General features: G+C 39.5%; 3 protein-coding genes and 1 pseudogene across 5 annotated transcripts; 1 reads left to right on the top strand and 3 right to left on the bottom strand.

The window, feature by feature from the left end:
• Window positions 1–7,697: 7,697 nt before the first annotated feature.
• Window positions 7,698–8,706, bottom strand: LOC148738115 (uncharacterized). Its single transcript, XM_088748610.1, has 2 exons — window positions 8,473–8,706; window positions 7,698–8,191 (listed from the first exon to the last, which is right to left on the bottom strand). Exons 1-2 carry the CDS (start codon window positions 8,662–8,664, stop codon window positions 7,859–7,861), a joined length of 525 nt encoding a protein of 174 aa, XP_088604736.1. The 5' UTR covers window positions 8,665–8,706; the 3' UTR covers window positions 7,698–7,858.
• A 1,234-nt stretch (window positions 8,707–9,940) lies between these two features.
• On the bottom strand, window positions 9,941–10,916 carry LOC148738114 (uncharacterized). Its single transcript, XM_088751295.1, has 2 exons — window positions 10,589–10,916; window positions 9,941–10,390 (listed from the first exon to the last, which is right to left on the bottom strand). Exons 1-2 carry the CDS (start codon window positions 10,838–10,840, stop codon window positions 10,109–10,111), a joined length of 534 nt encoding a protein of 177 aa, XP_088607421.1. The 5' UTR covers window positions 10,841–10,916; the 3' UTR covers window positions 9,941–10,108.
• A 96-nt stretch (window positions 10,917–11,012) lies between these two features.
• LOC148738113 (uncharacterized) lies at window positions 11,013–14,458 on the top strand. 3 transcript variants are annotated; one of them, XM_088751297.1, is made up of 3 exons: window positions 11,013–11,696; window positions 12,346–12,580; window positions 13,449–14,458. In XM_088751297.1, the coding sequence occupies exons 2-3, from the start codon at window positions 12,362–12,364 to the stop codon at window positions 13,680–13,682; spliced, it is 453 nt and encodes a 150-aa protein (XP_088607423.1). In that variant the 5' UTR covers window positions 11,013–11,696; window positions 12,346–12,361; the 3' UTR covers window positions 13,683–14,458. The 3 variants fall into 3 exon arrangements, with proteins under 3 accessions (XP_088607423.1, XP_088607422.1, XP_088607424.1); XM_088751296.1 differs by having other exon boundaries at window positions 11,013–11,742; XM_088751298.1 differs by lacking the exon at window positions 11,013–11,696 and having other exon boundaries at window positions 12,045–12,580.
• Window positions 14,459–18,012: 3,554 nt separating this feature from the next.
• On the bottom strand, window positions 18,013–18,809 carry LOC148738112 (uncharacterized; annotated as a pseudogene).
• Between the last annotated feature and the right edge of the window lie 6,067 nt (window positions 18,810–24,876).

Raw genomic sequence — 24,876 nt, 5'->3', positions numbered from 1 at the left:
AATAGTCACCACTACCGCTAACGACTCTTGAGTCTTAAGCCCTCGTTGAACACACAGGAGGCCATCCAGATCGTCAAAGCCACCTGCAGACGACTGGTCAAAGCGCGGATAAATGATTGCCACAGAAGACTCAAACGCCACAGAAACAAACTACGACAACTACACGACCAACTGAAACAACTGATACCAACTGACCTACTTGACACCGTTACGACAATTGCCGACAAACGAGCCAACAAGACGACTGAACGCGCCCGCACTGGACATCAACAAAAATTGACACGACTGCTACGAGACAAAGAAGAGAGACGAAGCAAACCGGACGACAACTGGGTAAGTAACATTTCTTCTCGTTCCTTAGACAAGACTGAAACTCGGGTACTATCATACGGACTAAAACACTCAGTAACACCTAAACGCATACCGACTGAGGCTATTGTATCTAGTGTTGAGGCGGCTCTGTCTCGGCAACGAGAACTATCTGAGCCGACCAAGGATAACATCAGAAGCAGAATTGCCTCCACTATACAATCAACGTCACTACATGACAGCAACTTGACTAAAGACGAACAACGCGCACTGAAACGACTGAGAAACGACGAGAACATAGTCATCCTACCAGCCGACAAAAGACGAGTTACTGTTGTTATGGACAAAACTGACTATCACGACAAAATGGACGCACTAGTTAACGACAAACGAACCTACGAAGAACTCAAACGTGACCCAACTCCTGCCCTTCAACGTAAACTCAACAGTAAACTACTGACACTCAAGAAAACGAACGCCTTTGACACCCAACGGTACTATCAACTGAGGTGCTCGGTACCACAGCCACCGAAACTCTACGGTTTGCCGAAACTACACAAACCTGATTTCCCGATGCGACCTATTGTTTCTTTCTGTGGCTCTCCCACATACCAACTATCCAAGTACCTGACGACAATACTACAACCGCCAACCGACAAATCCAGACATAAACTACAATCCACTGAAGACTTCATTAACGCTACCAAGACTGTTCAGATACCTGACGACTACAAACTAGTGTCATTTGATGTGAAATCCCTGTTCACAAGTATTCCACTCAATTAGCATTACAATGCACTGAGACTGCAATCCGACAATCTACCGACACACTACCGCTACCGACAGACGACATCATGGACTTGTTAAACATTTGCCGAAAGTCTACTTACTTTCAGTACAACGGTAAACACTACAAACAGTTACACGGCACTGCCATGGGGTCTCCAGTTTCTGTTGTTATAGCAGAAATTGTGATGCAGAACATCGAGGAACGCGCCCTTTCGACTTGCCGACAAACGATACCGCTTTGGTGACGTTACGTTGACGACACATTCACCGCCGTTCGACACGACGAAATTGACGCATTCCACAACCACCTTAACGAACAAAACACTGACATACAGTTTACCACAGAAGTCGAAGAAAATGGCAAACTTCCTTTTCTAGACTGCCTGGTAAGCCACAACGACAACTCATTACGAACGACAGTTCACAGGAAACCGACACACACCGACAGATTACTAGACGAGTCATCCTACAACCCTACATCACACAAAACCACAACTATCAGAACTCTAACACGACGCGCACAACTAGTATGTGACTCGACAGACAGCTTATCCGACGAGAACAAATACCTTCACCGTGTTTTTACGAAGAACAACTACAACAACGACTTCATCCGACGAAACACTCACCGACCCACTACCGAAACAAACGACACCGCAACCCCTACGACTACAGCAACCATACCGTACATAAAAGGCATGTCTGAAAACTTCTCGCGCATCTTACTACCCTTCAATATCCGCGTCGCCCACAAACCCATCACCACACTACGTCAGTTACTAACCAACGTTAAAGACAAAGACGAACCGAGGAACAGACAGGGAACGATTTATAAGATCAATTGTTCCGACTGCCAAGCCTCCTACATCGGTGAGACTGGCAGAAACCTCACAACAAGACTGACTGAACACAGACGGGCGACGAGGAAAGGTGATGTCAGCAATCACATTGCTGAACACCATCGACTTACCAACCACAACATTGACTGGGACTCTGCGCAATGCCTAACCTACAGCACTGACTATTTTCAACGACTGACTCTGGAAAGCTGGCTTACTAACTTAGAACAGACTCCCCTAAACAGATGTCAACAACTACCCGCCCCATACAAACGACTCATTCACGACATAAACATCACAAACGACCGAAAAAGAACAACCTAACTTTACCGACAGATCGAAACAGACCAATCACGACCGACTTACGTCACTTGAGTCTTACAGCCAATAACATCACGGCAAAACCAACCGATCATTTCACACGAACTGGAATAAGAACATTCTACTGACAACAATCATTCACTTGACTCTGATGATGACTTACGCACAGGTTGTCGAAACGTCAGTCACTACAACCGACAACAGTCCTTCTCAGGAATACACTCACCCGGACGATCAGACTACACCTTCACATGTTACCCCCGGGTTCAAACCATTTACTGAATTTAAAAATGGCTAATTTTTAGGCTTCAGTTCCCCTTTAATGCTCTTCATTGATCGCTATCATCTCCGAGATACACTTTTTACAGGGATGGAAGGGATCCCGAAGGCAGGTGTTATCGAACAAAAAAAGCAAAACAGAAAAAAAGAAAAAGAAAATACAAAAAAAACCAGCTATAAAAACCACGAAAATAATCATCGACTGACGAAACTCGTTTAAAACCAGTCATGAAAAACAAAGGAACTAGATCATCGTTTTAGTGCAGAGAGATACAGCTAATTCAACGTATTAGTCAGTGCTTGGGTCTGCGGTGAGGGAATCTGAAACGGAATTTCAAGGATCATTTTTGCTGAAGTAAGGAATTAAGAAAATATGACCGGGATCGGGATTAGCCGGTAGAAACCGTCGGGATTGAGGGAAATTTCCGGTCGGAACGGCGGGATTGAAGAACCCTATTGGGGACCAACTCTCACCGTGTTGCGAAACGCTTTATATTTATAAAGGTTTCTATGGGATGTTATCTGAGACCCAAACTTACCGCTGTTTGCCAAACAAGAGCAAATTAATGAGCTGGGAAAGAAGCTAGATGGAATCGTCAGGAGTGTACAGCCTAAACAGGAGGCCAATGATAAATGGAGGTAGTACAGTTTTCAAGACAAAACCCGTATGTTATAGATGTGGACGCCCTGGCCTTATTCAGGATCACTGTAACTATAACCAATCTAATGAAACTAAGGTTTCCAAAGAGAGAGACGGGTCCTACATCGTACTACCCAACCAACTTACTGTCAACCAGAAGGAAATTCCACCCACGAAGAAGAAAATGAATTGGATACTGAGGAGACCGCATTACAACTCGAAAGTCAGGAACACGCCACAAACAGCCCAAATTTACCACAAGGGACGAAGGCGACACGAACAAGTGACCAAGGTAGTCACACCGAGGAAACCAAACCAGAGGCCAAGAAAGTTGCGAATACAAAATCAGTTAAGACGTGTCCAGTTACCACTCGTAAATAAAGCAGACAAGTACCCCACTAACCTGACTAGTACGGGTAAAATAGCAGGAAAATCCATTCATCTAATGGTGGACACTGGTGAACACGTTTCAGCTATAAAAGAAGTTCCGAAGGAAGTATACGGTGGAGTTCCTTATCCTGCAGTTCAGACTGGGAATGACCACCCACAGATAATAGAAATTATTAAAAACTAGATCATTGGATAATGCAATTCAAGACTTTTTATTGGCTTAGCCATTATGGTATATCAGCCAATATACCATAATCTACAAATATGGCAAGCGTACGTGTCAGCTTAAAATTAAAAGGGAGCTAAAGATTTAATAAAATTTAATAATTTAATTTAACGTTTTTAATAAAACAATTATTCCACTCGAGCTTGTTGGATATGAGATGATTATAGCCAACTCGGCGCTACGCGCCTCGTTGGCTATCTATCATCTCATATCCAACGCGCACTCGTGGAATAATTGTTAATTATCTTGCCGCTACACCTGGAGGAAAGTCAGTTCCCTAGTGAATTCCAAGTCGTATAGAACCTTGCCTATGATGTCATTCTTGGTCGCGATTTCCTCCAAAGCAACAGAGCCATTATTGACTTCGATAAAAACACAATTATCATTACAGAAACAGAAAATCCACAGAGCCAAGAAAGTTTAACTACAGTGCCTACAATGGAAACGTTTACACCTCAAGAAAAAAATGTCGAGAGAAGAGAAAACGCCTTTGCCGGTTACGAAGGCTCTGTGAAGTGATCGGATGTAAATCTGCCTCCCAGAGATCCGAAGGACGAGAGAGTTGCACTCCAGTCACTCTTGATATTATTTCTCATTGCTATGTCCCTGTCCGCAACAATTCACATCGACATAGATAGTAATTTCAAGTCCGTTATCCAGAAACCACAGACGTCCTTCGTCCAGGTGTCACCAAAGAAGGTTTGGCATAAAGATGACCCTTCTGATACGCCAGCCAAAATTGATTACAGAACAGAATTTGACGAAAGATTTGATCGATACGTAACCGAGGAACCTACAGGAATAAAAGTACCTGAGTCTCATGATGTACCCAAGAAGACCATTTATCTTCAAAGACCTGACCGACCTTTGAAACAAACAGCGAGTACCACTTAACTGACGACCAGAAAGTAAGACGGAATTAAGATGATTGCTAATGTGTTATTTTAAATATCCTCCAGGACGTATGTTAGTTACTTTTTAATTAGGAAATAGATGGTTATGCGGAGTGATAAATACGACATAACTACATAAAGAAGAAAATATTATTTATCCTTAAGAAGAATTTATCTGCAATAAGAATGCCAAGTTTATTTGTCATTATGACCCCTACACTTTCTCCAAGTTTTTCTCGTCCAGGAGGTCTCGATTTAAGGTGGGAAGAATGTTACGGAAAATTTAGTGATTTTTCCCTGTGGATGTTTAAGCATATTTATTGGTTTTTTTTTGTGGTATTCTAGCCGTTCTCAATTCATGCGTGTTTCTTTCATTGCAATGTTTTAAAAAGATAAAAAGCCACAAGTAAACTTTGAAGAGTCAAATTAGATTGTACAGCTGCATGTCACTACTTTTATTGTTCGTTACTTGTCAAATTTTTAGGTAAATATATCTGTTAAGAGTGTTTCTGGAAAAATAAGTTCTCATGGTAGTTGGCAGCTGAGTTTATACTCGTAATTTTAATATCCTTTCATACGATAGTTCCATACCGACCGTGCATAGATAAGCAGAAACTTTTAATTACAATTCCACTCTGATTTCCTAAACTGTGCTACTGCAATTCAGATCGTTATATTTTCTATACCAGAGGTGTGAATTCTCAACTAAGTTTCCTATTTTTAATGGCCTCGAGTTTATTGCATCCGACCTTTTAATTTGAAATTCTTTCGTCGTAGAAACAGATGGGAATATTTAAGAGATCTTTACCGCTCCTTTTATTATGCTGTTCAAATATGGTCGATTAGTTAGCTGATAAGCATTTCCCTTGTACAGTTTTGATGATTACAAACTTGAGTACGCTAGAGATCACGTCGATTGCTGGCCTGACCTAGAATAAAGTTTACCGTGGAACCAAACGCTGTCTTCCTCTTGACGTCCGTATAAGCTCGCTTGAAGGAGATCCCTGCGTACCAGGAAACCGTGACGAGTTTCCGTTCTCGCTGCCCCCAGTTATTGTTGTGCCATCTGCAAAGGTTCAGTTTCCCAGTTTGGGCGCGAAAACCTATCGTCACAGTTTCACAATTTTAGATTCAACACTGATACATTTATCAAACGATGGGTGCGGTTTGTTTATGCGATAATACATGAACGACAGCGAAAAAACAAAGGAAGCAAGTTTCCAAAGAATCTTTTGTGTTGTGTCGTAGGGTATAGAAAGATAATTTGGTTTCATCAAATGAGTTGATGATTAGTTTTCTCGGCTAGTGCGGATAGGCTCTAATGTTAATTGGGTACATACAATTGCTGTGCCGCGTAGCACTATAAACACAAAAGGTGGAACAGAGAACTAACTCTGAAGCGTAAATTAAAGTTCAAAGTGAAACCTATGAAAAAGCTACTGAGCGTTAGCCTTCGTAAAGGGTATTAGCGGTAGATCTAATCCGGAGTTCGTGATTCCCACCGAGGTCGCAAAATTTTTTTTAAAAAACCCTTTACTAGGGCTAACTTTCAGTGGGTTTTTCATGGGTTTCACTTAGCACTTTCATTTACGCTTCAGAGTTGATTCTCTGTTGCACCTAATGTAAATTGGTCACAATAAAGAATTTCCAAAGCTGACATTTCAGGTGTTAGCCCTTCGTTAGAGCGAAAAAAGTTATCACAGCGAAAGCACAAGCTCAAAGCTTCCAAATAGCAAGTTGGCTGACTAAAGGAAAACGTTGTACCTGATTGCAATATAACGGTCTTTATTAAAGAAGACTGTGTCTCTGTGGGACTCTCGCGGGGTCAATAATGTTGTTATGGCCTTTTGATAATGAATCGGTGATGACCTGATGGTTTCAACATGGACTATACCTTCTCAGTTACTTGACTTTATTAGGGCATAAATTCTCATAATGAACTTCGCTTTCATAAAGTTGTGTCGATGTGAATTTGGTACTCTCTCGTGAAATCAGTCTGCAAAGTCATAGTGTGGTTCGCTGTGATATTTGCCCATCTGCTTGCACTTGATGGTAAATGAAATATTTGGACAACCCTCCGTAGGTTATTGTGAAAGGGACAAAAGGATTTTCAATCGACTGGTTTTATTGTGGTTTTGCGGTTTTTTATTTACATTGAGCCGTGTTTTTATCATTTAAAATCGTTAGCATTTGAATGAGGGTCTTTCGACCTTGATCAAATATTTTTGCGAAGCGATTTTGCAGTTTTGTAATCTGCCTAAAATCTCCTTTTGTTTATCTCTGCAAAATATAGAATGGTATGGATTTTTCTATCTCCGGAAAGATAGCATGGAAATATTACTGATTTTTGCTTCGAGTCATTTTCTCTCTATAAATATGCCTCAATAGAAGATCAGTTTAAAGAGTGCTACAAGTGTGAGATTATATATTTACTACAATAGAAGTAAGATCTTGAACAAGGTGGTGTAAAAGGATTACTCACATGTTTGAGGAACACAGACCTTTGACCTAATGAAAACCTCTACTTAGTTTCCCAATAACAAACCACTTGGTTATCAGTATTATATCGGCGAAGAAATGCGTGATAAAGGGGGCTCCATAATAAATTTCAAGATATGAATCTTTACCTTTTCAAGGCATTTTCCTGGGGAAAGCACATATGTGTCTTTTTTTTCTTACTTCCCGTTTAAAAGACATTCATATTTTGGACGCAAACTTGTCCACTAATTTGTTGTAAAGAAAATCAGATATATATAGAGCGAGCTCGATTTTTGTGCACACCTTCCTCAGTACGCTTTTTTATCTCCACATTTTGATCTGCAGTAGTTTTCTTTTGGTGTCTCCTCTACTATTTGAAGAAGATCAGAAAGAGTGAGATCGATATGTACCCAAGCCTCCCCTGTTGCGCTGCTTTTCATTTATTTAATCTCCAGATTTCGTTCTGGGAGACTTTTCTTTTGGCGTCCTTTAGTGAGAAGAAGGAAGGTATCATGGTCTAACGAACAATAACATCATTTTTAAAGTGTGTTTATTTATAGTCTACATGACGGTGAAACTGATTACATAGCCCCATCTATGACCCGTGGAAAACTGACACTAAAAGGTTTTGAGTGAGAAAGTTTATAAACAGTATGACGGCAGCTAACAAGGAAAAAGTTTTTTCCGTATCTCTTTACTTCGTTTCACCAGGAGCGCTCGGCGGCGCAGGTGGAGCCTCACTTCCCGCTTCGGCTGGGAGAGCCGCAGGCTTCGGGTAAGGCAACTCATCAAATGATCTCTTATTGATACATTCGCACATGCATTTGTAGGCGCCGCGCATACAATTGCCATAAACGGTTCCCTTTGAGAGGCATTTGTAGAATTGGTTATTGCAGTCTCGACAGCAGTCAAATGTCTGCCTGCACACGTACTTCTTTGGCTCTTCTTCGTCTGGTGGCAGCAAAATGGCTGAAGCGTCACGGCACAAAACTGGGAAATTCTCGTAGCTGAGGTATTCGGTTTGCTCCTGTTGAAGGAACAGAATACAACATGCAGATCAAAATCATTGAAACTACAGAAATTGATTTTAACAATTAAGAGAAATATGTACGAATCGATTACATTGCATCATACCGAGAGGGTTTTTAACAGAAAAAGGCATTTCTTAAGTGAAGCGTAAAATACTCGAGCTGTCCTAGAGTACTAAACAGTAATAGACAAGAATCATTCGAGGGAGTTTTGAAGGGAAATTGGATTACTTCCTTCTCATGTTACGCATTAGCACGCAAGTTCCAAGCTTTCTTGTACCTGTAAAGACGAAGGAAGTCTGTTTTCGTTCAGGGCATCACACACTCCATCGCAGTCACAGCCGTGAGGCTCTGGGCTTTGGGTAGCAACATTTGTTGGAGCAATGGTTGGGTCTTCAAGCTGGAGAGAACGAAATCCTTTGGTGGCCGGAATGGCCAGCGCGACAAAACAAATCAACAAATATGGCTTCATGTTGAGCAGAGAAGCGAAAGTTGTGTACTGGGTGAAAATGGGTGTGTAAAGACATTTTATATCAGGAAAGCGGAAAAAGACAGTTTGTTCAGTTGCATCCGTTGTCTTGAGGATTGTTTCGATTGATTCATGCAGAACGTCAGTTGATGGCAAATAGAAGTTGTGCATACTTCGGTTGACTTCACGCGCAGGTGGAAAGTTTCAATACTTCTTCAGTCATGAGAAATTTCGAAAAAAGTAAGAAAAACAAAACCAACTCAGATCTTAATTCAGAAAAAAGCCTGAAATGGAGAAAAATTGGTCCAATGTCTCATCGATAAAATGTGACATTAAAAACGTGTTGGTGTTGTTTTTAACTTTGAATAGTTTTTCCTGTTTATGCGGGAGTGAGCACTAAACGTGCTTCACTCAAAGTAATCACTATTCGGAAGTTAAGGAGGCGTTGCGAAAATAATCTGTATTTAGTGCACCGAAAAAACTAATAGCTTTTTATTGTGTTCTTACAAGTTTTCAAAATTGAAACCCTCTTAAATCACATCGTGTCGCTTTCCCTCGTCCAAGCGTTTTTAAAAACATCACGTTAGAGAGGCGCAGTGCACAGTACGACATTTCCGGAACAAATTCAATCTAAATTTTCACTGACGCCTTAAACTAAAGTTTTCCCGAGTTTGTAAAGCGTAACTTCTTGCGTGAGCTCTTGCGGAGTTTGTTTTTTCAAAGGTACTAAACCGCTTAATTTCAAATTGTGTTGTGTTTTGTGATTCATTGCATTCAAACATACGTTCTTGATTGTGAAACAAGATTGGTGTCGTTTCGCTTCAGTACATTGCGGAAAATGTACTGGTCAGGTAACTTTAAACAAGCAAATCTAGGTGCACAAGTTTAATGATGCCCGGGAAGTGCCGATATAAAGTTAATTTTACATTAAGAAGCACAAATCTCTTGTCGAATTGATACTTTATTGGCGGGCTTCGTTTGTTAAGCGCCCCATGTGAGTCAACAAAATTATGGAAAGTTTTTTCATCGGTTACAGACCTCTTTTATAAAGGGTTCAAGGATTTTAATCCCATTAACAATTCGAGAAAAAAAAGTCAGAAAGAGGAAGAAAGAAGATTAAGATGTGGAAAAAAAGATCTTTGAAATGGTTTTTTTAGAGAATTGGAGAATTGAATGGTAACGGCCTTTAGGAAAGCCTCGAGGGGGTAATTGACTTTCCTAATTATTACGCCAATATATTTTTAGATAAATTGATTCAAGGGAAGTTGAGATACCAGAGTGATACATCTAAACTTTTATTTCGTTCAATAATGAAACTGTTTTACAAAAGCCTTCGATGTTACACCGCTGCCCAGCACATAAGAATAATACAGAATGACATAAATTCGTTCGAAATGAGACTTAAAAAGTTCATCGCTACTTGCAGATGAAAGTTCTTCGCCAGCGCTCACTTGGAATTGAGGTCTTCACTTTCCACGGGCCTGTGTTTATTCAGGCAATCGCACTGGCACTGGTATTGCTTCCTATAGCAGAATTCTGGTCCGCCGGAAATTTTAGCCACGTCTTTGTTACACTTTACGAATTTTGCATTGCAGGCTCGACAGCAGTCAAACTGGTACAATTCAAGCCACTGACACTTGTAAGGAGGCTTAGCGAACACAACAGTGGACGCCAAAACACAGTCCGCTGCATCAGGGTCCAACTCAAATTTGCGAAAGTTATCGGCCTCCTTTGTGAAAAAAAAAGACAAAGAAATGATTTAAGATGAGTCCATTGTAGCAGTCAAAGCGAGTCATGATTAGGTATGGCAAGACCACTCCTACAATGAGGTGAGACAATTGAGCTTTGGAGGGCATTGGAAAGGACACCTGTTATTTAGAACCAAGACAGAAGACTTAGAAATTGAACAGAGAGGAGAGATCCTTACCGTCAGAAATTTCTTGACTTTGATTTTTTCACAATCTCCCTCGCAAACAGCTAAGCATTGGGTAGACTCGTCGTGTTGTGTCAGCAGCTTTGGGCGAGGTTCATCTAGTAGCTGTAAGCTCGTTGTCTTGGGTAAAAGGTCTCGGTGCTCGGGACGAAAGAAACGCTTCACATGTTCTTCAGTGTTGAATGCGTATGCGCTAACGCAGAAAACAGCGAGCGAAAACGAAGCGAGAAAAATGGAAATTTTCATACTTTGAGCGAGTGTAAACGAACTTAGAAAGGTTTGACTTCAAATACTGCCTTCTACCACTGAAGCAAATGCTTTGTTCAACACACCTTTTATATCGCTAAACAGGAACTAAGACCGATCTTTTGTTATGGTGCCGGCCTATTGATAGGTCGTGTTGGTCATTGAGTGTGTTCCATATGCTTTATCAGTCAAGCGTAATATGTACCGATGTCAGGTCAGATAAACAAATATTTACCCGGGAATCACCTACGAGGTGGAGGTTAAGTTGACAAACGCTTTAAAAACTTCTTTTGGTTACTTTTCCATAATGCGTTTTGTTTCATCACAACAAACGATTTTTCTGTTTTTTTTTTTTATGCTTTAGCAGTCACGGGTAATATATGCCGTTGTTAGATCAGATGAACAAATATGTACGTGCGGACTGTCCCACGACTAAAGGTTAGGTTGAAAACCTAAATCTTTTAAAAATGTACGGAAAGGTTGTTTCATCAATACACACGATTGCTATCCGTTTTTTTTTTAGTGTTCGCGCGTTTTCCGTTCATCCACGCTTTTCGAGCACAAATAAATAGGGCCATTAAGTTTTCCAGTGATGTATGAAAAACACATTATCTTTTGTAACTGTATTCCACGTTCACCCGAGACAAGAAAAAAAATCTGTCACATCATATGTAAATAAAAATTGACAATGGAACTAAAGAGAAGGTCGTCAACAGTTTTATTTTCGCCGAAAAGACCTTAATATCTCACGTACTCTTGCTTTTCTGAGTACGTATTTTGATAAACTGCTGAACGTACTTCCCGAAAAGCTGCAATAAACTGTTTTATATTATCTTGAACCGAAGGATAATCGATGGTAAGTGACTCAAACGACGCTGCATTGCAGCCGCAATACAGTTGAGGTAAGAAAAACTGACACGCACATTGATCTCATGAACTTTTCGCCTGTGAATTAGTGGTAACTTGTAGCTCGTACCACTTGTAAAGTGTGCCCAGAAGCAATAATTACACGGTAATAGTTGTAGCCCCTGAAATTACTCAAGTATTAGTTAATACACGGCTGTATTTCCTGCGCACGAGCCGTGAAAGTGGAACGAAGGATTCCAATATCTCAAAGCCCTGTACATATTTTTTACGAAACTTTTCTCCCAGAAACAGCTTGAGTTTTATACCTAGAATATCAGACCTAAGGCTTATTGGAAGGGGACTTTAGAGTACAAATTTATTTGCGTACTTGCGTGATTGTTGGACAAAATCAGTAGTAGAACATTAGTGTTATACAAACAACAAATTAGTTATGTGGAAGTCGCAGTGATCATTAGTTGTAATCGACTGAGTTTAAAACGGAAAAACTATCGATCCATTATATTTTGATGTTTTTTTTGGTTGATTTGCTATGTTCTATTTCCTATCTTCGTTTCCATCAATTTTATTTGTGTTTTGGTCAGTAAAGAATACTGCTGTAACTGAAATAAGGTTCTCTACAACCATCTTGAATCATGTAGCTCGGAGAGGTGAAAAATGAGGGATTTCTCAACTGCGTGGTACGCTCTTACATCAGCGCTGTTATCAGTTGTTGTACAAACAAGTGCTGTTGTCAGCACGAACCAGAGGCAAGCCGTACAGCGAGAAATTGCAAAGACAGTTAAAGAAAAGCTTCGAGATACGTCAGATTCTTCTAAAGGCATCTCCTGCAACTGTCGGAATTACTGCCCAGATCCTAACAGCTCCGAACTAGAAGTAAGTGATAATGCTATCAGTTGTGGAGGTTTCACCATGGAGGGAAATTAGTGAGCGTTTTTTTGTTTTTTCAACCTTCTGTGAAAATTGTCTTGCTTAACTAAAAGAGGGTTCTTTATGGAGTTAGGAGATAATGGCTGTACATCTTAGAGAAACCTTTGGCATGAGTCTTGATTAAAAAAAAAAAAAAAAAACCCGCTGTTTCTATTGTTCCTCGTTGTAGCTTTAGCAAGAGATACGAGCAAGTTGAAAATTTGGGGGTCAAAAGGCGACGCCCCAATCTAGTTCACAACAGCTGAATTAGCCTCCGTACTACAATACTGAAAAGTCGAAATGTTTTTACTCAAGACCTGTATACTCGCAAAGGAAGAATTCGAACATGCCCTATCGAATTCAATATGCCATAACACTGAATGATTTTTGACCTAAAAAAATCGCACGCAACTCTGAGATCTCCTTGTCTCAGTATTTGGTGCAGAAAGATCTGCTTATCGCTCTCTCAAGTTTTGTTTCATTCCACTGCGAATACAGGGAAAAGAAATAAAGGCGTGGGTATTTAGAGTTTTGTTGCAGTATTTGGGAGGAATCGATTTATTGTCTACTCTCAGCATTTAGTTAGTTCTAGAAGACTAGTTTGCAGTTGGAACTCGTGTTCAAATGAAGAACTTTCCGTAGAAATTTCACTGTTGAGACCGTTTCTAGGGCAAGAATTACTTATCAGTCTGGGCACAGTGGTTTGACAGGCAAGACCTCGAATAATGCGAACTAGATTTGGATCGAAACCCATATAATTCTTCATAATTAGGCAAAAAATACAATTTTCGTGTTTTCTTGCTAAACACAAGTGATTATCATATTTTTCTTTCAGATGATACATTGGATTGAAAACAACCCAGTGGCCTGCAAAGAATCTGCGAGAATCGATATTGAAAATAAGGCTTACCTAGCACGCTGTTTCTTCGATTGCTGTCGCATTTGCAACGCATCTTACTTCAAATGTGTGTTTAATAACACCAGAGCATCATGTTTAGAAGCTGCTTACAAGTGTGCCGGCATTTGTGTCAAAGAGAGCCTCATAAACATCAAGATCAAAGGATGGTGACCTTAAAAATAACGTTCTGATGACTTATACGAGACATTTAGTATTTTAGTTGAAGTGTTAGCGTCAACTTATTTGAGCACCAAGTGCAAAGGAGAGGCACCAGGAGTCTGTTGAAGAACTTTATTTTTCCTCTCTGAGACTCCGTATAAATTCTACTGATACAGCTTTAAATAAGCGGTCTTGAATGTCCTATAGATGGGCATGTTTGGGTTTATGGGACAGCCGGCCACGGCAGAGTCAACATATTTTTTAGAATGCTAACCAAAACGATCTTACAAGAAATTCTAAATGAACCAATCTCCGAGAACTAAAACCTAAACAAAGGTTCCCGTTGAGAATTCTAAGCAAGGTTAAGGACGCACCCAAACGCGACTAGCTATGGCCATTATAGTGCGAGAGTTGAGCCGTAATAAAACGGTCGAAAACATACCACACAAGAGGTAAAAATAAGTATGTGTGTTCGTGCAGCACATAACAAACCAAGGTTCACGAGACATGCACACTTAGCCGGTCAACATTCCTTGTTTTAGTAGTTCCCCAACACTTCTAATTTCGTGGTTCATAGCGCAATTGCAATTTGTGAACTTAAAATAGGAGCCTGTACCATTCATCTCGCGAAAGGAGTTGATATCTATTTCTTCTTGAGCTACCTGTAGTGTATAAAATGCGTGGAGCCTCATTGCATCAAAATTTCAGTTTTGATTAAATTGTCAATTTTTTTTTATTTACATCGACAATAATGAGGAAAATAAATTGCAATTTGATTGTAGAACGAATTATTTGACTCAGTCTATTGAGTGTAACTTTAGATAATTTCAAGGTAGTCACACTCCGTTGTTCTATGACCGTCTAAGAGCATTGTAAGAAAATACGTCATGTCTCATCATATTAATTATTATTATATGGTGTGTCTCACAAGGACTGGGAACTACCGAATTCACGGATTTGATTTGCTGAAATCAATATTGAAAGCGGTCTAGATTTTCCTATCTGGACCGGCATCCAGACCGATCTAGAAAAAAAAATTACATAGACTGTAATGTTCCGTTGTTTTCTTGACACAGCCATATGATAAACATCTTATTAACCGAGCTAGGTCGGTCTGTATGGGAGAATCTTGACCTCGGTCGCCGCTACAGACCTCACTGCGCTCGGTCTGTACTGGCGACCTTGGTCAAGATTCTCTCATACAGACCTCCCGCTCGGTTAATAAGAACTAAATATTAACATAGTTTCTGAAAGGTGACGTTTCAATCGTCAGAGCGGGAGAAGTAGTCATGGCGCGAGAACTAGCTCAAGGCTTTAAATTACAAATTGTTTAATTGAGTGGAAAGGTTGCATTTGATCGCAAACGTAATGGTGTCCTCTTGGAATTCTAGCGCAGGCTAATAATGTTGTTATGGCTTTTTCTATAACAAATCAGTCATGATTCGGTGGTCTTTACAAGGGCCTTACTCTATACCCTCTCAGTTAGTTTATCATATTCATACTTACTCTTAATTTTCTCAAAGTGAATTTGGTGGTTTTTCGTGAGAATCTGTGAGCTCAAGATGTGTGGCGCTGTTCCGCGACTTTGATATTTAACCATCTGCTTACACTACGATATATGAAATGTTTAAATGCCACTCCATATGTTTATGGATTAAGGATTCTCGATTGACTGGTTTTATTAATTGTTTTTATTGTGGTTTTGCGGTTTGTTTAAAGTCACTTTAAGCCATGTTTTCATCTTCCATCATTTGCATTTGTATACGACCATTTTGATTTTGATCAAGTAATTCTGGGAAGCAATTTAATTGTTTTAAATTGTTTCAAGTTTATTTTTGTATATCTCTGAAAACACAAAATGGCATTGATTTTCTATCAACGGAGAGATATGTTTAGAAATACATTTGATAATAAAAATTAACGGTAAAAAACTACGACGTTTCGAAGTCTGCATGACCTCATTATCACGAGTCGTAAGATCGAGGGAAAGCTCATGATACAAGAAGAGAAGCCCGCTTTAATTAACCACCAATGCGTTGTTTACACTTTTAAATGTGATTCGTGCGATGCGGATTATATCGGTTATACCACACGCCATCTTCATCAACGCATAGAAGAACATAAAGCCTCTGTCATTGGCAAGCATCTGAAAGAAGCCCACAGTGTAGCGTCCACTAGCCTAGAGGAAATGTTTTCCGTTCTCAAGAAATGCCGCGGGAAAATGGACTGCCTAATTCACGAAATGTTATTCATTCGCGAACAAAAACCAAAGCTAAACACGCAGTCTGACTCAATACGTGCAAAAGTATTTATTTAAACATATACTGCACGATCTGACATGCTAAACACCAATAACAATGAACGCTCATTATTCTAATGAAGTTATCACATTTTATTTGTATATAATCTCTGAGCTACAATTTTACATCAGTTTTAACATTTTACTTGATAATGAGGTCATGCAGACTTCGAAACGTCGTAGTTTTTTACCGTTAATTTTTATTATCAAACGGAGAGATAGCATGGCAATATTACTGATTTTTGCTTTTGTCTTCGTGGGACCCGAGCGCGGGTCAATAATGTTGGTATGGCTTTTTGACTAATGTTTTTGACTAATGTTCGGTTCGGCATTATGATCACAAATAAGTCATGAATGGGTGGTTCTTATAAGGGCTTTACCCTTTACCCTCTCAGTTACTTGTCTTAATTATGGTCATACTCATTGTAAACTTTCTCAAAGTTAATTTGGTGGTCTTTCGTGCAAATCTGTAAGCTCAGATTTGCCACGGCTCCATGAGTTTGATATTTGACCACCACGTATACCTTTTGGTAACTGAAATGTTTAAATACCCCCTCCGGATGTTAATAAGAAAGGAACAAAAGGATTTTCGATTGACTGGTCTTTTTATTATCTTTGTTGTGTTTTTGTTGAATAACTCTAATTTTTTTTATAACACAACCAAAGTAAAGCGCGCACTCTTATTTGTCAATTTAGCGTCCCCCATTTGCCCATGGGTGTACGCTGCTGAATTGAGCAAATGCAAAGACTATTTTTCCGTGCGCGCTTGTTTTTTCTGGTTACGTAAGATTTGTTAAATGAAAGGGAACCCTTTAGCTACAATGTGTCAATGTTATGTTATAAAACAAATGGTAAACACTACAGCGTACACTATTGAGTTATGGATGCACTTGGGAGGTTTGCTAAGCACTCAAGAAGCTAGAGTCGCTCTCGGCTATCGCCTCGAGCGACTCTTACGCTTCTTTCGTGCTCCCGCGTGCATCCATAACTCAATAGTGTACGCTGTGTTGTTTACCATTTGTTAATCTTTGAATATTATAGCTTTTATAGGGTCTTTGGATTCTGATCACTTATTTCTGCGTAGCGATTTTGCAGTTTGTAATTGGCCTCGCATTTCCTTTAGGAAGGACAACTTCGAGCGAAGGAAGACATATACTCAATAAAAAATGTAAGAAAGTTTTTCTTCCTTCGCTCGAAGTTGTCCGTCCTCGTGTGCCACACTAGTTCTCCTATCTTTATCGAGGTTTGAACTGCGAATCCTTTTGGATCCTTCTGGCGCGGCGTCTCTGTTGGCTCGAAGCCTGTTAACTTGTTATATATATATAAATATATATATATTTTTTATTTTTTATTTTTATTTTGAGTCATTCTCTCTCCATTCATTGATGTCTTCAATAAAGCGGTTTAAGCAGCGCCACAGGTTTGAAATCATAAACCCCAAGAGTTGTAAGAACCAGAACAAGATTAAATGTGGGGGATAAGGAAAGTGGTCATAGACCGGTGTTAAATTATCTTACTATTAACTAGGTAACCCGGCCTAGGTAACCCGGCCTAGAATGAACGGGTAGATATCAGTAAATATAATAGGGGGTCTGTAATAAATTATATGGGACGAAATTTTCCTTTTTCAGAAGAATTTTCCCGGGCAAAGCATACACGTGTTTTTTTCTTTTTCTTTATCGCTAGTTTAAACGAGATTTATTCTTTTGGTTGAGAGCTTGTCCACTAATTTGTTGTAAAGAAAATCAGAAGGAGAGAGTTTGACTTTTACCTAAATGTCCCTTGTTACGCTCTTTTTTTTTTTATCGCCGTATTTTGTTCTGGAGGAGTTTTCTTTTTGTCTGTCCTTTAGTGATGAGGAAAAAGGTGTCATCGTCTAACAAACAATATTATAATTTTTAATGTTAAAGTATGTGTGACTGTGAAACTTATTACATAGCCTCAATCAATATCAACCGTGGAAAACACAAAGAAGTTTTGTGCGAGAGAGTCAACAAACAACATGTCGGCAGCTGACAGAAAAAAAAGCTCTTCTCATGTGATCTATTTCGTCTCACCAGGAGCGCCCTGTGCAGGTGAAGCCTTAGTCCCTGCTTCGGCTGGGAGAGCAGCAGGCTTCTGGTAATGCAACTCATCAAATGATCTCTTGTCGATACATTCGCACATGCATTTGTAGGCGCCCCTCATACAATTGCCATAAACTGTTCTCTTTGAGAGGCATTTGTAGAATTGGTTATTGCAGTCTCAGCAGCAGTCAAATGTCTGCCAGCATACGTACTTCTTTCGCTCTCCTTCGCCTGGTGGCTGAAGCGTCACGGCACAAAACATGGAAATTCTCGTAGCTGAGGTACTTGGTTTCATCCTTTTGAAAGACGGCAGATTAAAATCATCGAAACTACAGGAATTGTTTAACAAGTAAATATTTTTGTTTAAATGTTAAGCTAAGTTACTTAAATGTTTTTCTTTGGTCTAGCAGTCCTAAGCTATTAAACAGTAATGGAGAAGAATCATTCGAGGAAATTATGAAGGGAATTTGGATTACTTGCTTCTCATTTTACACGTTAGCACGCAAGTTCCAAGCTTTCTTGTACCTGTAAATACGAAGGAAGTCTGTTTTCGTTCAGGGCACACACCATCACAGACACCATCGCACACACCAGCGCAGTCACAGCCGTGAAGTTTTGGGCCTGGGGGTGCAACATCAGTTGGTAGTTTATCTGTTGCAGCATCAGTTGGGCCTTTGGAGGCGCGTTCGTTGGGTTTCCAAGCTGGAGAGAACGAAATCCTTCGGAGGCCGAAGTGGCTAGCGTGAAAAAACAAACCAAAAAGTATGACATCATGTTGAGCAGAGAGCCGAAAGTTGTGCACTGGGTGAAAATGGGTGTGTAAAAACATTTTATATCAGGAAAGAGGAAAATGACATGCGCGGTGTGTGTGGAGTGTTTGCAGTTTGCTTTCAATCAAGTCGTTGCCTTGAGATTTGATCCGGTTGATTAATGCACCACGTCAATTGTTGGCAAACAGAAGCTTCCCTAACTTGGTATAACTTCACGTGCAGCTGAAAATCTTGACACGTTTCAATGAGACATTTGCAAAAATGTAATAAAAGAAGAAAATAACTCAACGCCATGGTAAATTTTTTTTACCGGCAATGCTCTACTCAATGTAATCAATCCTTGAAAGTTAAGTGGCTGTTGCGGAAATTATCTGTAATTATCGTACCAGAACGCGCGGATGGCCTTTTATTGTGTTCCTATTAAAAAAAAAAGTGACCTTTTTTAATTACATCGTGCCGTTTTCCTGGGTCAAAGCGTTGTTATGAACACCTCGTTGGAAAGGTGCATTGTACAGTGTGACATTTCAGAAAGTCAAATCTAAATTTTCATGCTTAAAATTTGAGATTCCAAAGTTTGAAAAGCGTATCTTCTTGCATGAGTTCTAACAGAATTGGTATTTCCAAAGGTGCTAAAACTGTTTTATTCTAAATTATGTTATTTTCTGTGGTTCGTTGTATTCAAACACACGTTCTTGATTGTAAGACAAAATTCAATATTGGTGTTTTTTCGCTTCAGTACATTGCGGAAAATGCAACGGTCAGGTAACTTTTATAAGGTTATTTTTACATCGAGAAAGACAAATGTCATGTCCAATTAAGAGATTATTAACTTGTTTCCTCTGTAACCAAGGGCATTTAGCGCCCCGTTTGACTTAACGGAATGACCTTCATCTGACAGTAAAAGTAAAAATGTCTCACAGTTCTCATTCGGGATGTTGAAATATCTTTCTTTTGTGAGTTAGATCTTAAGGATCTAAGAATTTGAAAAAAGGATCAAGGTGGATTTTAATCGCATCAACAAGTAGAGAAACGAGACTACACAAATAAAAGTTGGACAGAAAAAGAAAGATGAGGATTAAGACATTGAATACAAGATCTTTTAAACCTGTTTTCTTAGAGAAATAGAGATTTCCTTTATGTTTGGGTGGAGAGATTTGGAAGCTAATCGCCCATTAGCAAAGCTTCGTGGAAATAACTGACTCCTAATTATTGCGCATATGTATTCAAAGATAAATTGATTCAAGTGAGAGTGATGATACTGGAGTGATACATTAAAACATTTATTTCGTACAATAATGAAGCTGTTTTTCAAAAGCCCTCTAAAGATATTGAGACTGCACTGTTGCATTGCACGTAAGAATAAAAACATGCTAGAAAGTTGTTCGAAATTAAACTAGGCGGAGTATCGCGAACAAGCCTTTTCATTGATTGAAAAAGTTCATGGTTATTTATAGATGAAAGTTCTTCGCCATCGCTTACTCGGGCTTGATATCTTCCAAATTTTCCACGGGCCTATGTTTATTCAGGCATTCGCACTGACACTGTTATTGCTTCCTATAGCAGAATTCTCATCCGTCGGGAATGCCACCCAAATCTTTGTTATACTTTTCGAATTTTGCGTTGCAGGCTTGACAGCAGTCAAACTGGTACAATTCAAGCCACTGACACTTGTAAGGAGGCTTAGCGAACACAACAGTAGACGCTAAAATACAGTCCGCTGCGTCATCGTCGAACTCAAATTTGCGAAAGTTATCAGCCTCCTGTTAGGAAAAAAAAACGAGCAGTCGTGATAAGGTATGGCAAGACCACTCTTACAATGAGGTTAGACCATAGAGCCTTAGAGTGCATTGAAAAAGATCCGTATTACTTAAAACCAGAGCAGAGGACTCAGAAATTAAACAAAGACGAGAAATCCTTAACGTCAGAAATCTCTTGACTTTGATTTTTTTCACAACCTCCCTCACAGACAGCTAAGCATTGGGTAGACTCGTCGTGTTGTGTCAGCAGCTTTGGGCGAGGTTCATCTAGTAGCTGCAGGCTCGTTGTCTTGGGTAAAAGGTCTCGGTGCTCGGGACGAAAGAAACGCTTCACATGTTCTTCAGTGTTGAATGCGTATGCGCTAACGCAAAAAACAGCTAGCGAAAACGAAGCGAGAAAAATGGAAACTTTCACTATTAAAGCGAGTGTAAACGAACTAAAAAAGGTTTGACTTCCAGTGAAGGTTTCTACCACTGTGGCCAATGCTTTATTCAACAGATCTTTTATATCGCCAAACAGGAACTAAGACCGATCTTTTGTTATGGAGCAAGCCTATTGATATGCCATGTTCGTCATTGAGTGGGTTTTGTATGCTTTATCAGTCTGTAATGCGTAAAATATACCGTTGTTTGCTCAGATAATGAAATATTTACCCGTGAATCGTGTTTCGGAAAGAAGATCAGTTGGACAAAGTTCTTAAAAACTGCCAGAAAAAGTTTTTTGGTTAATTCTACGCCACTGGGTCTTGTGTTATCGAAACATACAATTTCTTTTTCTTTTCTATTCTTTTTTTTTAAATTTATGCTTTATCAGTCATGCGTAATAGGTGCCGTTGTTAGGTCAGATAAATATTTTCTCGCGAATCGGTCCACGGGGTAAAGGTTAGGTTGGTAATCCTTTAAAACTGTAACAAAACTTTTTTCGGTTTCTTGAACAATAATTGGTGTTGTTTTATCAAAACATTCAAGTTCGCCCCGTGTTTGTTGTTTAAGTGATTGTGCAATTTTCATTCCTCCACGCTCTTTGAGTACAAAAATATGGCCATTAAATTATCTAGTGATGTATGTAAGTAAACCACAAGACTGAATTAATCGACTTTAATCAACGAATACTTAATCAGAAACTTATAACACTGACAGAATAAAACGGGGCGGCCACGCTTAGTAAAACAACCCAACGAGTACATAGCGAGTACAAGTCTCGACATGGCGGTTCTCTCGTGCACTCGAGCACATGTTTTTTAACTGTTTCTGCGCATTTGCCGAACGCCCACCGCAGGTTAATAACATTGCGGTCTAGACTACTAGTCACCAGATTCCGCAATATGAAAGACATCATTATCATTTAAAAATTGTATTCCATGTTCACCCGAAACATGAAAAAATTCCGTCACAGCACGTCAATAGTTTTATTTTCGCAGGAAAGACCTTTATACTGCGTACACGTACTCTCTTCCTTTTTTTTTGAATACCTTGATTAAATTCTGCAATTAATTGTTTTGTTGTCAGGCCAACCCTAGCAAAAGACATCGACCGAACGATACTCGATAGTGAACGAGCCTGAACGCCGCTGCGCTGCAGCTTTACAGTGCAGTATTTTTTTTTATGCATGGGGGAGAAGCTACGAAATCAGCTGTGTCGTTATTCATGTCGCACGTGGGTATTTCATGCCCGGGAAAAACTTTTAAAATTAGAGACCTAACGTTTAATGAATATTTCTAATTTCTTCAGTTTTATCAACTAACAACTAGACTTCCGGTGCTATATTTTGTGGAGTCAATTAAAGCGAATGACGAATCTTGAAGCACCCCATAATTGCATATTCTGAGGGTCACGTGAGTACGGTCCAGCTCGGTAATTGATCAATGCTTGACCCAAACGTATTCATTCAAGCATAGGTCGGGACAAAGTTTAAAGACCATTTTGGTTGAGAACGCTCTGGCTATTTTTCCGAAATCAGTTAAAGGTTAATCCAAAATAAATAAAGTAGACTGACAAAAAATTAATAACTTTTATATCTTGTGACGGTAAAGTACCTTTAAAATGTATCTATCACGCTCTGTGCTCGAAGTTTGAATGTTAAATGTCTGAGCCTCACCCGTTTCGATGGCAACTGATTCCTCTGCTGATCAACTCGTCCCGTCAAAAGACAAAGTTAGGGTAGTCAAGGCTGTTGTGAAGACTGTCACCGGAGACCATTTTTCCCCTCAAATTCACCAGTTGACTCGTATGTGTAATCAAATAGAGACGAGTGAAATTAGGAAATAATTTCACGCGCGTTTTGTAAAAACTCTGGTAACTTCCCGAGCCTTTAGGCGAGGGAACTAATCAGAATTTTGACAAAACGTTAGTGAAATGATTTCTTAATCTCAAGAGAAAAACATTTGATTACCTATTAATATCGGCGTGGGTGACAAACTGCGTCTTGTTTACACACGGAGGCGTAAAATCGCTCGAGTACTTTATCCAACTGCTCGGGAAGAATCATCTCCAGCTTTTTCTCAAGGCTATTTTCGTCACACCACTTCTCAAAAACTCACACCCAGTTAATTGTGCTCTTTCGCGTATTTAAATTTTCGGCCGCTTCGTTTAATTTTGTAACTTCTTCAAGGGTCACCGTCTTAAATCTCGACGCCATCTTGGCTCTGATCGAGATGCAAAAGATGTTACCATGGCAATTTTGTAATTTCACATGTGAAATTAAAAATTAATGCTGAAATTTCGCGCCAAAATTAAGGAGTAATTTGTCACATGATATTATAAGAGATATACTTATCAATAAAGATATATCATGGCAATATTAAGAATATAGATTTTTTCTTACAATACTTAACCAGTTCAGTCTTTTCTACTTCCGTCAAAACAAGCATTTGTAGGCCGAGCAGAAAACCGTGGCTTATGGAGGCTGGGCTTATAATCCGGTGCTCCGGGTTTAAGTTCTCCACTCTGCCACTCTCTGAATTTGTTCTCGGTTGCCCTTAGCCTCGGCTGGGCTCTATAAATAGCCTACTGGTCTGTCTCCTGCCAGTGGGGATTTTCAAGCACTTAGTTAGTCGACATTGTGGCTGAAAAGCCCCTATGGGGGAGCTTCAATTAACGTGTGTTATTATTATATTATTATTATTATCATACCAACATTCGATCTTCAAGTAAAGTAATGTAATGAATTTTGTGTGTTATGAGGCTATCGGGAAATGTGTTGCCTTCAACATTTCAATTTCTTTTTTTCGCTTGTGAACATGGCAGGAAAAAGATGGGACGGCATCACTCACTATATGGATATCTCCTTGACCAAAAATGGGTTCAAATTTGAAACAGTTTCTTATAGCCTCTTCGGAGTTAAAGTATTGAGTGAGCTTCACAGGTGCATACCCACTGATGTTGTAAAATGAGAAAATAAGCGCCTTACTGGCCTTAAAAGGAAAAAAAAAACTTCGTGATGCATTTAAATCGAATAGATCAGCACTAATAAAGTAAATGTTTAAATGAAAGGTTTTCTTCCGACTTGAATAATGGCAAAAGTCCGAGATTATACAGGTGAAATTATGCATCATCGCTCGCCCAATGTAACGGAATTTCAGTGTTTTGCTTCTTTGAAGCTTCTTTGAAATCTGATTTAATCATTGGAGGAACAACAATATTGAAAAACAATTTAAAAAAGGAGCCACTGTAGTTGGTTGGATATCAACCAGAGATATGAGCTATTTTGAAACTGATCAATATCGGAAACGTCCTTTTTACCACAGGTGGCACTGATAAATGTCACAATCTGATTGGCCAATTTGCTGTTGTCGATAAGAGTACAGACAACGCTGCTCGCGTCAACGTGTCACGCAATACCTTTATCAACTCTCAAACATGGATTAATTGGACATTTTGACATCGATATTGTGATAAATTCTGCGGTAGAGGCTGCACCTCGTGCGTCCATAACACTTTGACTACTGTGCTGACGAACATCATTGTCGAAAAGGGTTCAGACTATGCTAAACCACTGTCGATTCATAAAAGTCATTTCGCCTTTATTGGCTACCCAAATATTTATATTTAAGTTTACTTTCAACATTTAACATTCCAAGGCACATTAGCATATCCACCAAATTTGTCTGAGTTGAATTGGAGGACCATCACAGTGGGTCCTTTCCATCACAGTTGTTGTGAGAAAAATGTTGCAGCCCATCCTTCATTCTTTGCATTCCAGTATCTCAGCCTGGATCCATGAGAACTGGGCTCAAATATGGTCCAAGATATTTACAATCAATCATTTAGAGAGGGGTGTGTGCCTGACACCTTAAAAGAGTCAATTATCTCACC

The sequence above is a fragment of the Stylophora pistillata genome, chromosome 2 (assembly GCF_964205215.1).
Source record: "Stylophora pistillata chromosome 2, jaStyPist1.2, whole genome shotgun sequence".
In the NCBI taxonomy this organism is placed as follows: Eukaryota; Metazoa; Cnidaria; class Anthozoa; order Scleractinia; family Pocilloporidae; genus Stylophora; species Stylophora pistillata.
Note: the sequence above shows the minus strand (reverse complement) of the source record. Positions and strands in the feature narration are given on the sequence as shown.